The 14,245-nt window shown below is 43.5% G+C and overlaps 1 protein-coding gene across 6 annotated transcripts in view; it reads right to left on the bottom strand.

The window, feature by feature from the left end:
• The window catches only part of PODN (podocan), a 47,351-nt gene extending 35,742 nt beyond the window's left edge, over window positions 1–11,609 (bottom strand). For 4 of the 6 annotated variants that reach the window (XR_008306704.1, XM_053248392.1, XM_053248390.1 and 1 more), the window contains exons 1-5: window positions 9,921–11,609; window positions 9,405–9,492; window positions 6,765–7,033; window positions 5,451–5,544; window positions 1,574–1,638 (exon numbers count right to left, since the gene is read on the bottom strand). Coding sequence is in view for 5 of the 6 variants with exons in the window: in XM_053248392.1 (XP_053104367.1) it covers window positions 1,574–1,638; window positions 5,451–5,544; window positions 6,765–7,033; window positions 9,405–9,492; window positions 9,921–9,998 (594 nt within the window). In the remaining variant the exon portion in view is untranslated. The remainder of the gene's footprint in view (window positions 1–1,573; window positions 1,639–5,450; window positions 5,545–6,764; window positions 7,034–9,404; window positions 9,493–9,920) is intronic. The other 2 variants (XM_053248393.1, XM_053248394.1) reach the window with 2 other exon arrangements.
• Window positions 11,610–14,245: the final 2,636 nt, after the last annotated feature.

The raw sequence follows: 14,245 nt of genomic DNA, 5'->3' as shown, positions 1-14,245 counted from the left end.
ATTAGTCATAGCCTGGCTTGCATTCCTCTTTTATGGAGCTGCTGCTGACTGCCAAAACTGCTACATGGAAAATGGCTGTAAATGGGAGGAAAGCACATGATGTTACAAGAGGAGATGTGGTTTGATACTGCACCTCAGCCACTATAGAACAACTTTATTGGAAACATCAGAGGAGTTACTGCAATTTACCTTTATATAGACGGACAACCAGGTTCTTACTTTGCAGCTAACTGCAAATGGGAACTTTCCTGGAGTTGCACAGAGCTGAGCTCCAAAACTGAATCAGGCCCTTTTACATACCAGTAAATCCTGATCCCTGCACAGGTATGGCCACTAGTACAGATGTGGATGGGGGGAAATAGGGAGGAGTGGAAGTCTAGCCAGGAAGATGTGAGGTACAAGCCCAATAGATTTAAAGCACTTGGGGGGTGGTAGACTTTTTAGTGTTTCCTTTATCCCAACATGCAATTGTTGTGCTGCTAGGTTGCCTTTTCAAAAGCACCACTTTGAGGACACCCATCTGCATTATGGGATCGGTTCTGCATTAAGTACAGATGGCTGCACAACCAAGCCACATGATCCAGACAACAGTTCATAGAAGATAACTAGTAATGTTTTCACTATGCTAAGGTACCACTTACGTCTTGCTGCCGCTCTTACCTGTGCAGGAAGTTTCTGCATAAATTGACTTCCTCATTCATTTAAATTAAGGCAGCCACTTTGTTCCCTCCATTGAAATGAAAAGGGAAATGTTTGTGACCAGGGAACTCCATGTCATACCGTGTCATTTTCCGGACCTGCCAGTTTGGGGGATGCTTATTTCTGAAGACTGTGCTAAAATCCTAGAGATGTGAACATGACCCATAACTTTTTGGTTGAGGCCACATCAGTGAAAATGATGAGACTGACTGGATTGATCCTAGTGCCCAAATCCTCCAAATTATGACTCCTTTGAAAACCAGTAGTAAAATCTCCTCTTAAAAGCAATGAATATCTTTAAAGCAAAGTGGGGTTAATCCTAAAACTCAATACTACTTGTTAAACCTTATGGAGCAAAATTGTTTAGAGCATTAGCTCAGGCAAAGTCACAATTGCGTTTCTGCACTGTGGCTAGAGAAGCAACAGTTGCTCTTACTTCACATGTTAGATTTAACGCATTTACAATATATGTATGCTGTACACACATGTACTGCTGAAAGCATGTACACATTATGTCCAATGCAGCAATACAGTTCCTATCTGTATCCCCCATTTGAAGAGCCTTATACCCAGGTTCACTTTTAAAATGAATGCATACACAGTCATTCACACAAAAAGATGCACATGTGTACAGACACCTTTGCCCACATACAATGTAATGTCTGAACAGGGCTGAAAGCATTTACCATATAACCTCTCCAATCCATTTACATTAATACAACACTATGGATCCATTAAGTGATTACTGTCTCTACCCTGCAATGAAACCTACTGCAGCTTTATTTCTTAGCCACAACACTACAGACCCATAACACAAACATTCTATTATACATCTGCAGTGTTTTTGCTCCTACAACGGCCACATTTCCCTTACCTGATTATTTGCAAGGTACAGATAATTCAGGTTCTCCAGTTGTTCAAACACTTCCTCTGGAAGGCCTTTAAAGAACAAGAAGGGGTGGTTTTTTTAACATTTAAAACCCATTAGAAATATCATTTTTAAATTTACTTATTGCCTTTACATAGGCTGGGATCCAGAGTGCTGCTTAGGCAGACCCAGCAGGATATTCACCTTTTTCCCCCCCCTTTGACCCCTGTGCCTTACAGCTGCTTTTGAAAGTCCCCTCTGTTTCAAAAATGGTTTGCCATGTGGACTAGGGAGAATCTGTTTATAGGAGCAGAAACCCAAAGCCCAGCTTGGCACACAGAACGAGGCACTGAGGTCACTCACACAAACAGGTGGGAGGGGCAGTGGGTGGGCGGGTAGGTGGAAGGCTGGTTAACCTCACCTTCCCTCCAGATGAGCGATCACATGTTTCTGGGCGCACGAACTGCACCCCCAGACTTGCCACGCTGGGTGGGCGCAGTGCGGAGCTCTGGAGGCCAGGACGATGTGTCCGGATATCTCACAGCCAACTGTATGACATGTGCGATGCATTGGGGGATTCCCCCAGGAAACAGGCACTCTAGGCGCCCATCTCGATGTCCGCTGGGGCTGAACTCAGCCCCAGTGAACACACGATTTAGCCCTTAACTCCGTTTAAACGTGAGCTAGGCACTGCTGCCCCACTAGGATCAGGCACTGCCCTGCCACTCCCAGTTGTTCTCACATGCAGCTAACCCAGTCTGGGCTTCCATAACTTGCATTAGAGTGTGTGTGAGAACAGCCTCACATTGTGTTGTTAGTGCTGGTATAAAAACAAACAGTACGAATTACAAACATTCTGGATTAGCAATTCAAAGACTATGTCTTTAGTAAAGGGGTGCTATTCAAAATGGGATGTTGTATAAAATAGGGTTGCTTAGGGTGCATCCAACACGAATATTAAGTGCCCTCAATAAGGTACTGTGGCTTTTAAAAAAAATTAAATGTTTTTTGACATTTTGTATTTTACAAACATCTTTCCCAGCCTCCCCTTACCCCACCCCCGAGCCAGCACTGGCTGGGGGAAGATGAGAAAAGAAAGGAGAGACAGAGGGAAAGAGAAAGAAAGAGAAGGAGAGCAGAAGGGGAGGGAGGGAAGAGGAGAAGGGATACACACTTTTGCACCAGTAGATGCGGGTAGATCAGAGGGGTTTTTATTCTAAGACTAGTTCAAGGAAGTTGTCCCAGATTCCCACGCAAGTGCTGACACTGTTCAGAAGCAGCAGGTGTGGAAGCAGCGTTACTGCAGATTCCCCATTCCTGACAAGAAGGAAACCTGCAGAAACGCTGCTTCCATATCCATTGCTTTTGAACAGTGTTGGGGCTTGATTAGAAATCCGCAACAGCCCTGGGGCCCAGCCGTACAGCTCCATAACCCTGCACAACACATGGACAATCATTTTCTCTTAATCCTAGTCTTTTCCTCCTCCTGTTATTTTCCTTGTTGTTTTTCTAGGATTCTAAATTCCTTGACGGCAGGGACCTGTCCATGTTGCCTACATAACTCTGGATGGCGCTATGTACACCAGTTGTGCTGTTTGTTTGTTTAGGCTGCTTTTCAGATTAGCCGCTCAACAGTGGCAAAATGCTTCCGTGCAGGCAAATCGCATTCAAAATGTAAACAGCAAAGCGCCCAGCAGGGGGGGCAATCTCGTGAAAACTAACAACCTGAAAAAACAGCAACTTACGCCAGATATACAACGTCATAGCACTATATTGCAGCGATTAAATTCGAAACAAGGCATTGTAAATATGAACAGCACCCTACTGTCAGCGTAGGGACTGCGGTGTCACAACACAGAAAGTGTGGAAGCACACTTCAGAGATTCACTGTGACCCCGTTGCAGGGTGTAATCTGGAAAGTGCCTGCTACATTTAAAGTTTACTATATACAAAGTTCCGGAAATTATCACTTAAAAAATAAACAAGTTATACTGAGCAAGCTAAAGGGAGCCTCATGATACTACAATATCCCCTATGACACGATGATGCAAAAAAAAAAAAGAGATGAACAATATAAATAGCTGAAACAGGAAGATAGTCGATTTGCCTGGTAATTCTTCCTCTCCCAAGGCATAACCCAAATATCCCATAAACCAAGTATCCTGCACCTAAAAAAAAAATGAAGAGTATTGTGAAAATCTCCAAAGAAAGTGGCTCCACAGCCTTCCTAGACTGTTTAGTGCTTTGCTGAATTGCTCTGACTGTTGTGATGTTTTTCTTAGTGCAGTCATGGTATGCACCCGTGTAGATGCTCCAGCTCCACATCAGCTCTTCAGAGCAGGAGCTCAAAGGAAGTAAACACCTATGCTCTTACCAGCTGCCACCCAGAGAAGGGAGGAGGGTCATCTGGTTCACAAGGCAGAGAGATTGCATCAGTGATCTTCTGCAAAGGCTTACATGCACAGACATACAACAAGGTTATGATCCTATGCAATCTAATTGAGGCATTTGCACAGGTGCACCATAACACCACAAGTACTAAGCAGATTGTGACTGGTTTCATTCTTGGCAGCGCCAGGCAATATAAATGCAACAGGGACCCACCCTCTGTCCCCAGCAGCAGCTGGAAGTACAGCTCATGCTCACAAATGGGTCATGGTTGTCCTGCTATTTAAGCTCAGTCCACCTCTTTGTCATTTCACAACCATTTCTTCAAAATATGTTATCATTTTTCTGCAGCATCAACAGCTGTCTGTAGTAAGAAAGTACATTACAGCTGGGATGCTCAGTGCACCATAATGCTACTGACAACATGCATTAGAAAACCTAACTTAGAAACCATGTTCAACAGGCGGACCATTCTAGATTCTCTAGGACCATCCATGAGCCCCACCGCCTGCTATCATCTGGAAAGGTTCACTTGCGGCTGCTGCCAGCTCATCTGGCGGCTACTTGGGAACGGCCCTTCTCCATTGCAGCCCCTGGACTTTGGAATATGCTCTCTGTTGAAATAAGAGCCTCCCCATCTCTGGCAACTTTAAAAAAGGCACTGAAGACACATTTATTCACCCAGGCTTTTAATTAGATTTATAGTTTTAAATAATTTTAATATTGGGTTTTAAATTTTTTAAATCTTTTAAATGTTAATTGATGTTTTAAATGATTTGAATTTTAAACTGTCCAGAGATGCAAGTTTTGGGCAGTATAGAAATATTTTAAATAAAACAAACAAACAAACAAACAAATAAAATAGATCTCAATCAGACTATAATCCTTAGGGACTAGAGGGAGTTTCCTAAATATGTCTGTTCTGCACTGCAGCACACAGCTTTGTTGCCAGGTCTCCTCCTTCAGCTAGCATTTTTAGACAGTGAATATTACATTTCAGAAAATGAAGAACCAATTAATGGTTCTTAGAAAGGGGCAGGAGGGAGGGGGAGGCCTACTATAAATGTGTGTATATACATTTCCCTTTCTTTTCCATTAGTGATCTCTGGCCTATGTTGTCTGTTGAACCTTGACTACTGACTCCGCATTGGTTATTAAACAAGTTTATCGAACAGGGTTACATACAGCTATTTGGCAGGGCTCCAAGCACAAGTCATCAGCCAGGTTTTCCTAGTCCAAGGAATGGGGAAAGAAAGAGTCTGGAGACTGTTCTGTAAGCAGAGTTGCCAGAACCTAAGGGGTATACTCGTGGGTCAAATGGGCCGTAAGCCAGAATTTGGCTTTTTAAAAGCCAAATCTGGCCACCTAGCTTAGGAGGACAGTCCACTGTTAATTTGCCATGCCTACTTACAATATACAGCTGACTTTTTCTATAAGTTCATCCTAGTTGGCTGTTATCTATAATCTGAAGCCATCTTGGACTTTTCCAGATTACCTTTGGAAGTGAGCCTGTTGTTCTGCAAGTTGAGTGTCTCTAGCCTGTGAAGACGTGCAAGCTCTTCTGGAAAGATTTCTTCTATCTGGTTGTTCTGGAGGAAGAGAGAGGATTAATCAGCAGCTAAAGCCACAAGGGAAAGTTCCCAATTGAAGCAAAAGAGCCATTTTGAGAACCTTCACTGGGATCTGAATAATAAGAATGCCTGTCTTTTTACTGGGCTTGTGGGGCAGAGATGTCCAGCTCTCTGTCATGCTTGTCTTACGCAGTAGGCCACAGCAACTGGTATGGAACACAAGCCTTTGCTTGTGCAGCAGCAGATAGAGAACCCACAGTAGAAGCAGGGTTTGCATTTTGGCACGCCATGTGGATTTTGTTCTTGAACAGAGAACATCTTTGAACAGAGAACATCTAAGTCCTATTACAAACTGCTTTGGAAACTCGTGAAACTGTCTTAGTCCATCTAGCTCAGTATTGTTTATGCGAACTGGAAGCACCTTTCCAGTGTTTCAGGCAAGGGGCATTCCCAGACCCACCAAGAGATGCCAAGGAATTTAACTAGGGACCCTCTCCGTGCAAAATACCACTGAGCTACAGAAGCTCTATCGGGTGGGCCTGTTGAGCTATTTTGTAAGTCCAAGCATCCCTTAATTATGGTTTGCACCCAATTAGGCATGCAGTTTTTTTGGGTACAGACCATAATGGATTTTAAAATTTAGGGGTTCTACATTTTGAGATCTTGTTTTTTGCTGAATTCTGCATCCAGCCTGGATATTGCTCACCTTCTGTGCAAATATAGTAGTTCAATAAGCTAGAAGTGCCTTAGTGCAGGGATCCTCAACGTTGGGCCCCCAGATGTTCTTGGACTTCAATTCCCATAATCCCCAGGCCCAGTGGCCTTTGGCTGGGGATTATGGGAGCTGAAGTCCAAGAACATCTGGGGGCCCAACGTTGAGGATCCCTGCCTTAGTGCACCCTGTTCTCTGTCACAAAGGAGCCTATAATGGGCCAGTTCTGATAATACTTTCCCCCTCACACATTTAAAAGGGAATGTGCCAAGCATGTGCCTGTCATGACACCTTGTTGTGGATATCCTGAAGCCTTCCTGGCATGTCCTGAATTGCGACCCAGATATGATTTGAGAAAACATTGTCAGAACTGGTCAGTTTTAACTAATGTCTTTCCCTTCACCAGTTTTGACACACCTGCCATGAACTTTGCATGCATTGTACAAATATCATTACTAGCAGCTGCAAAGCAATGGTGGGCATGACCCCACAAATAGCTTGTAGTCCTTGTTTAGTGTTGTTCTACCTGCAAGGAAAGGTGGCTTGTCAATTCTGGTACATCTATGGGAAACTCTTTCAGAGAAAAACCGCCACAATCCACAATTCCTTCTGAGTTGCAGGAGCATTTTTTAGGGCAGTCTGGAGCCAGGGAATTACGTTCCGGATCAAGTAGTTCAGATGAATTTTCTGGAAATTCATTGCTGTCTTCATTCTTCTGAACTTGAACTCTGTTGGCGCTAAGTACCAGCAGCCACAGCACAGGAAAGAGGGACCTGAACTTTGGGTACATTTCCACTGAAACCAAATAAATGTTATAATAAGTTGGGAATCATTACATAGGAACACAGGAAGCTGCCATATACTGAGTCAGACCATAGGTCCATCTAGCTCAGTATTGTCTACACAGACTGGCAGCAGCTTCTCCAAGGTTGCAGACTGGAACCTTTCTCAGCCTATCTTGGAAATGCCAGGGAGGGAACTTGGAACCTAGATGCTCTTCCCCGAGTGGCTCCATCCCTTAAGGCAGGGGTGAGCAACCTTGGCCCTCCAGCTGTTTTTGAACAACAACTCCCATCATCCCCAGCCATGTGGCTGGGGATGGTGGGAGTTGTCGTTCAAAAACAGCTGGAGGGCCAAGGTTCCCTACCCCTGTCTTAAGGGGAATATCTTGCAGTGCTCACACATCAAGTCTCCCATTCAAATGCAACCAGGGCAGACCCTGCTTAGCTAAGGGGACAAGTCATGCTTGCTACCACCAGACCAGCTCTCCTCTCAGACCAGCTCTCTTTTCTAACCTCTCTTTCTAACCTCTTCCTTTATAACCTCTCCTTTGCTTGAAAGCTTGGCAGCACAAGGTCCTAAAGGTAAGCTCTGAGGGTGCATAAAACAGAGCTGAAGTGAAGCAGGTCTAGGCCTGGCCAGTGCCTGGATGGGTGACTGACTGGGAAGTCTCCAGCCTGATGATCGCTCACTTCTGTACAAATAAAGCAGTTCAGAAACTGAAAGGGCCTTAGCTTTCTCTGCCACAAATAAGCTCCATTATAAAGAACGGTGGGATATATGTGTAATAAAACCAACCCCTCCAAAAGTAAATATGGAAATACTTAAATGAAGAGCAATCCCAATTTATTATCAGACATTGAGCCCCTTCTCACGATCTGTGAGAAGGGCTCAAAGGGGTGAGGGAAGGAAGCCTTGAAAAGCTTACCGCCCCTGTAGACAATCCTCTCGTTGTTGCTGGGTGGGCGGATTGTCCGCCCAGATGATTGCCAGTTTCTGCTGGCAGCAGGGAGGTTTGGGAGTTGGAAAGCCCCAGGAACTCCCATAATGCACCACACAAGTGTGAATAATTTGACACCAGCTGGGAGGCTGCTGGTGTGTGGATGCTGCACAGAGCCATGTGGCACCGACACATGATCAGTTAGCCTGGGCTAAGGTCACGTTTGCACCCTTAACCTGGGCTAGAGTTGCCATGCCTCCCGGAATTCTGGGTTTCACCTGAATTTTAAGCATCTCACCCAGATTGCTTAGCCCACCCAAATTTTCGCTTTAAGTTAAAAGGGGCGGGGGGGGGACTAAGCTCTAGCCCTTGTGGAATCAGAATTATGGAGCAAAACGTGCAGTCACTATTCTGCTCAAAATTTAATTTAAAGCCAATTTGCATATATGCAAATTAGGCACCCAGATTTGGAAAGCCAGAATCTGGCAACCCTAACCTTGGCTAACAGGCTTGTGGGTTTGCCGCCATGCCTCCGGGTGGTTCTCACGTGCAGGCAAAACTGGGCTGGGCTTCCCTAGCCCGGTTTTGTCTGCATGTGAGAACAGCCTCATTAAATATCAAGCACTTGACTTCGTGGTTTAACTACAAAGTCATTGGTATATCTATAAAGATGTGCACATCCAAGGAATAGACCCTCTCCCTACACAGGGTGACCAGAATCACACTGTGGCAGAGCAAGGAGTTAACCCAGACTTCTTGATGCTTAAATTTATTCTCCATATAACAGAGCTTCCCCAAAGAACAGGACAAGATTTTGTTCTGGCTTCAGCCTCAGAATTCAGACCCAAGCTGTTTGTTGTCCACAATCCAGTTTCAATAATCAGACCTTGAATGACTTCCTTTTCTGGGACTGAAACATTCACTATTGCGTATCTTCTTGACACGCCATATATTTTTCTGGCTAGTATCCGTAGTAGATGTTTTTTATATAGTTGTCTAGCATAACGAGCTAATAATACATAATGTATTTCTGGATATTTCAGATGAAGAGTTGGTGTTAACTGCATTGACCTCAAAGCAGTGGAATCTCCTTTGACAATAAGTACAATTTGTTGGAGGAAAGATGAATGAATATGGGGTGAATAATATGAGATGAAGAATATGGAGTGACTAGATTCTGTCCCCCACCTCGTTTTTCCTGGCCCACTTTTCTGCTAAGAAGACTCACATGCTAGTACTGGCCTCAACCTATCTCCCCCATTCCCCTTGAGCTTTTGAAGCAATAGTTGCTCTGGTACCACAGAGAGACACTTGGGACAAAGACACATCTGTCAGCTCTGCAAAGCAGGCAGTGAAACCGGGAGATATTTTTATTTCTTTTTCAGTTCAAATAATGTTTGGACTTAAGGTCTGGCAGGTTCCTGCGCCCCCCAGCATAGCTCTTACATAAAGTTCTCCTCCATCCAGAGCTCCTCATCTTGCTTTGACCTCGTCTTTCCAGTCTGTGCAAGGACCCCTCAGTTTGGCTCAGATCCTAAGACACCAAACCAAATATAGCAGGAATGGGAAGTATGCATATGATCCCCCCCCCACCCTATTTAAGTGGCTGCAGTATTCTGATTTCCTTTCAGGGTCCAAACAGCAATGGTCCTCTGACTCTCAGGACCATAAGAATCACATGCCTAAAGGTACCTGGATATTTTAGGCATCAATAAAATATACAGATTTGATATTTCCAGTAAAGATATGCATACTATACAGTCAATTATTCAGTGCCTACAGCTCTCTGCCTTTCAGGACATCATAACCTCTTTTGTTATTTCTGTTCAGCATTAGCAGGTTATGCATATTTGACTGTGTGCAGTGAGTTTTCAGACTGCTGCAGCTCAAATCACTGTGGCTGTTCACTGCCCTCTCTAAGTATCATATTGTTATAGAATAAAAGTGCAGAAACAAACTCACCTTCGCTTGGTTGATAGTGATGCAAGTGCCCAGAGAAAAGTGCTTCTCTTGTCCCCTCCAAAGGCTCTCTTTGCTCATGCCATGTCAATTACACACTCCAAGCGCTTGAACACTTTCCCCCCTTCCCAAGCCAGATCCTTTCCAGATGTGATCAGCAGAACTAGAAAGGGAGAGAGAAATAGGCAACCCTCTCTCCCAAAGAGAATTTCCTGTCCTTTTCTATGCTGAGAGGAATTTTCCAAAGTCACCATATGGGGAAATGTAAGTGAACAGAATGGAAGGGATGGGGAGGGGGAAAGAGAAAGAAGACATTCATAGCTATGGTCTGAATTTAATGACTTGGGCAAATATTAACTTCCCGTTGCCTTTATCAGCACAACTATTTCCCTTTGAACAACAAGGAAACTGATAGAGAGCGGCACATTTGACTAGAGCAGGTTTCAAACAGTATGTTGTCAGCATTTCCATTTGCCTGGTTTTCTTTCTTTCTTTTTCTTTCTTTCTTTCTTTCTTTCTTTCTTTCTTTCTTTCTTTCTTTCTTTCTTTCTTTCTTTCACACTGTCCAACCGTGAACCCTAGGTTTATTTTTCACCCCCACCCCCTCACACATGGGCTCCTTAAATGCCTCTGAAAAAGTAATTCATTCTTCTGATGTATTTCATTCTGCTCATCCCCTTTCCTTCTAGCTCTCAATCAACCGGCAGGTCTTTATTATGTACTAGAAACAGCCCTCAGAGATTTCAGGCAAGTTGGGATTCCCCGGAGGAAAAGACTTTCCTTTCATCCCACATCTTCCATTTTTATTTGAGGATACTATGGAGTAAACAGTCATGTACTATCATCATGTCCTTTTTAGAGGTAGAACAAAATTCCCTCATGTAACTGGATTCATTCCTGTCACCACAGTTCTTCCAGACTGGGAAGGAATTATTTCGATATGCATTAATAAAAGCCACAAGTTATATAAATAACCCTGCTGTGACCTGTACAATACCTGTAAGGAAAATATAGGCAACCTCTTCCCTTGGGTACTTGCTGAGCATCAAAAATCCTCCAAGTTCTTCTTTCCAATTCCTCTTGAACATTTGCTTAATCTAAAGCTCTATTGTTATTTCCTCCTCTCCACCCCCACACACAATTATCTTGGCTTGCTTTGACTGGAATGGATCCACCACTGAACCATAAACTATTCCCAAAAGCCAATGAGAGAAGTGTGTGTTTGCATTAAACAAATTGGCTGCTTTATGTAAAGTGACTCAGATCTCGGATTTGTTCTGCGCTCCCCACCCTCAGCCTCGGTAGTCTGCTCTCTGTGACCCCAGGACCACACAAGCAACAATGGCATCAAAAAGTAGCTCATTTCCCCCAAGAACCAGAAAACTGGTGTGATTGTGAGGGTAAGGAACCCTTAATCCAAACAGGAGAAAACAGAGGAGCGAGAATAAATTGGAAACCTCTTAGAAAAACTAGCACATATGATATCTACATGTTCTGAGTCCTTAGTCTCTGCTTTAAATGTGTGTTTCAAGCTTTTTGAATCTTCTCTTTGAATTTTCTCAAAATATTTTTGTCTCTACCTGCCAGCCAAGCAACATCCATGTATTTGGTGGGGAGCGTGTGACAATCTTCACATGCATGCAATCATCACATTGATTGCGTCACAGAGATACTCTAGATGTGTTTAGTCAAATGGCATTCCTCGTCACCTCATATCTTTTCCAAGTTGTTATCTTCCTCACTCACAGCTCAGCCAGAACTGTGTAAGAGACCAATATCTCCAAAAGTTCTGGTCAGTGGGATCTATCTTAGTGCAGGTGAGGGCAGGTGATGAATTTTAAAATAATTGAGTCTCATGCAAATTCTAGTTAAGGAAGGAATAATTTGGGTGTCCCTGAGACCTATACTGCTCTCTCACAGTTTTGGACAAGGGTGTAGCTATAATTGAGTGGATGGGTTCAAAGAACTCAGGGCCCCCAGCTCCACCCCTCCCTATTTTCTTCATTATCTCTCTCACTCTAAGGGGCCACCAGGGAGAGTGGTGAACATGGGCCCCCCAGCTACACCCTTGAATTTGGGGGGAGATATAGAGGGATGGCCAGGGGTCTGTGTGAGTAAGGGGGTGAGTAAGAAGGGCCCACTTTGGGTTCATGAGGTGTGAGTGATGGCCTACACAAAGGGGGATTGGCTCGGGCTAATACTAAGAAAGGCTTGGTTCTACTCACAGACCTAAGAAAGGTCTGTGAATACTTAAGAATACCTAAGAAAGGTCTGGTGAGTGGAGGAAAAAGGAGTCACCCTATCAAGGCAAATGGGCAGGCTATGAAGTGGCCATGTGAAGGGAGGGGGAAAGAAGAGGAGGAGGAGGTTACCCCTTTGCATAGTTTAAATCTCAAAAAGATAAAACACACAAGCTCCCAGAAGGGAGCAATTACCAGCTGCTGCTACTCTGCTTACATTTTGTACAAAACCTCCCAAATACAGCCTGCAACCCATCAGCTTCTGTCTAATATCTGAGTAGCCTACACAAAATTAAGATAGCCATTATGCTCCCATATGTTTTATAACATATTTTTGTTTTTATAGTTTTATAATTATAGAGATGAACTTCCATTTGTCCATCAGATGTCTCTCTGCATCTGATCAATGGGATAGGTGCTTGCTTCCGCATTAGCATTTACTCTCTTGATGTCACAACTAATTTATGGATTAGAATCCTGATGACATCTCTTTCAAACCATTGGATCCCCATGTTTTTCCTGCTATCGTCTTATCCTTTTAAACACTTGGTTTGTGGTGGTCTTTCTAACTTGCATCACAATTGCAATGGCAGCCTTTCACATACGGATTGGCAAAGAACTGTTGACACATCTGGGTAGAGGAGTGGTCAACAAGGCAGTCTGTGAAGTGAATCCATCAAAATCAGTTCTGAATTCCACAGATCAGATTTTATTTAAAATATGTATAATCACACACACACACAAACACACACACCCATCCCACACCCAGTGCAATACTGCTTGGAATGGAGATTCAGCCTCTCCTCCACTTCCCATGCCAAACAGCTGATCAGCAGGATTTTAACATGCATTGTTGGCTTGCACTTCCACCATTATATATCCTGCAGTGCAGTTGTGTTCTCCACCAATTACTTTTCAGCAAGCTGTATTCGCCTTTTCAACCTTCTTGCTGTATTTGTTCAAGTCTGTTTCTCTACTAAGCACAAGTGTGCAAACAAAGACAAAGAAACAAGTTTAAACTTTTGATATTTCTATGCCTGATGCAAAAGTACTGTGAATTATAGCAGGGGATTTCACACCATATTGTGTCGAATGGAAGTGTTGCCATAAATCCTGCTTCCAGCTGACTGCAGAAAAGCAATACCCAGCAGTGCTAAAGGTCCAATATACAGGAAGAATGTGTGGCAACCCATGAACATTCTCCCCCCAGGATCTACTACTCGCTGCAGGCCTGGGCACATTTTTTTAGCAAGTGGTTTAAGATTCATGGCTTTGCTTCACAAGTGAAAAGGTTTGCTGCAGAAGTGTGGTAGGTAAACAGGAACCAGTCTTTCCCAAGTGTGTTAAGTGGCCATTAACAAGTTGCTTTGTATAGGATCATACAGCATGGGTAAAAAAAAGAGAGAGAACGAGATGGAGAATTTGATGAATCAAGTAATGCATATTTTTAATGCTGCGATAAAGGGACTTTTTCTGCAGCTGGTATACTGGCACCTTTGAAATGACTTTGTAATGATCTGGATCATAGTTTGGCAACCAAGGCCAAATGTGTCCATCATTTTACAGTGCTACTATGGAGACGTCACTTAAGCACACATGATTCTGAGTAAGCTATGCTGTCGCCTGTACAAGTTGCCACATCTGCTTGCAAGCACTGCCCAAATTAGTTCCATGCAACAAGAGTTTTGCTTTCAGTATTTGTCTGCCACATGTTGGAATCTTATTTCTCCCCAATGAATAAGTAGTAACACCCAAGTTGGCTCTTTATTACAATCCGAAAGAACAGCCCCAATTCAAAAAAACACACTACTCTGGCTACCATGTCAATATACATGCTGAAAGGAAAGAAAGCTGAACTTTCAGATGTTTATACCTTTTTGACTGCATGATCAGAAAAATGCCATGATTCATTCCATCTACAAGAATTTGTTTTTGCTGGTGTGGTAAACAAACAGCTTTTGCTGCAACCCCTCACAAATATATTTACTTATGTTGGATAGAAAGTCTCAGAAGAACAAGCCATGGTTGTTACAGTACCTGCACCCTAATTTTAAACACTTCTCTGTAAAATAAATGAAATATCGTTGG

This window comes from Hemicordylus capensis, chromosome 4, assembly GCF_027244095.1.
Source record: "Hemicordylus capensis ecotype Gifberg chromosome 4, rHemCap1.1.pri, whole genome shotgun sequence".
In the NCBI taxonomy this organism is placed as follows: Eukaryota; Metazoa; Chordata; class Lepidosauria; order Squamata; family Cordylidae; genus Hemicordylus; species Hemicordylus capensis.
This window is presented reverse-complemented; position numbering and strand designations above follow the sequence as displayed.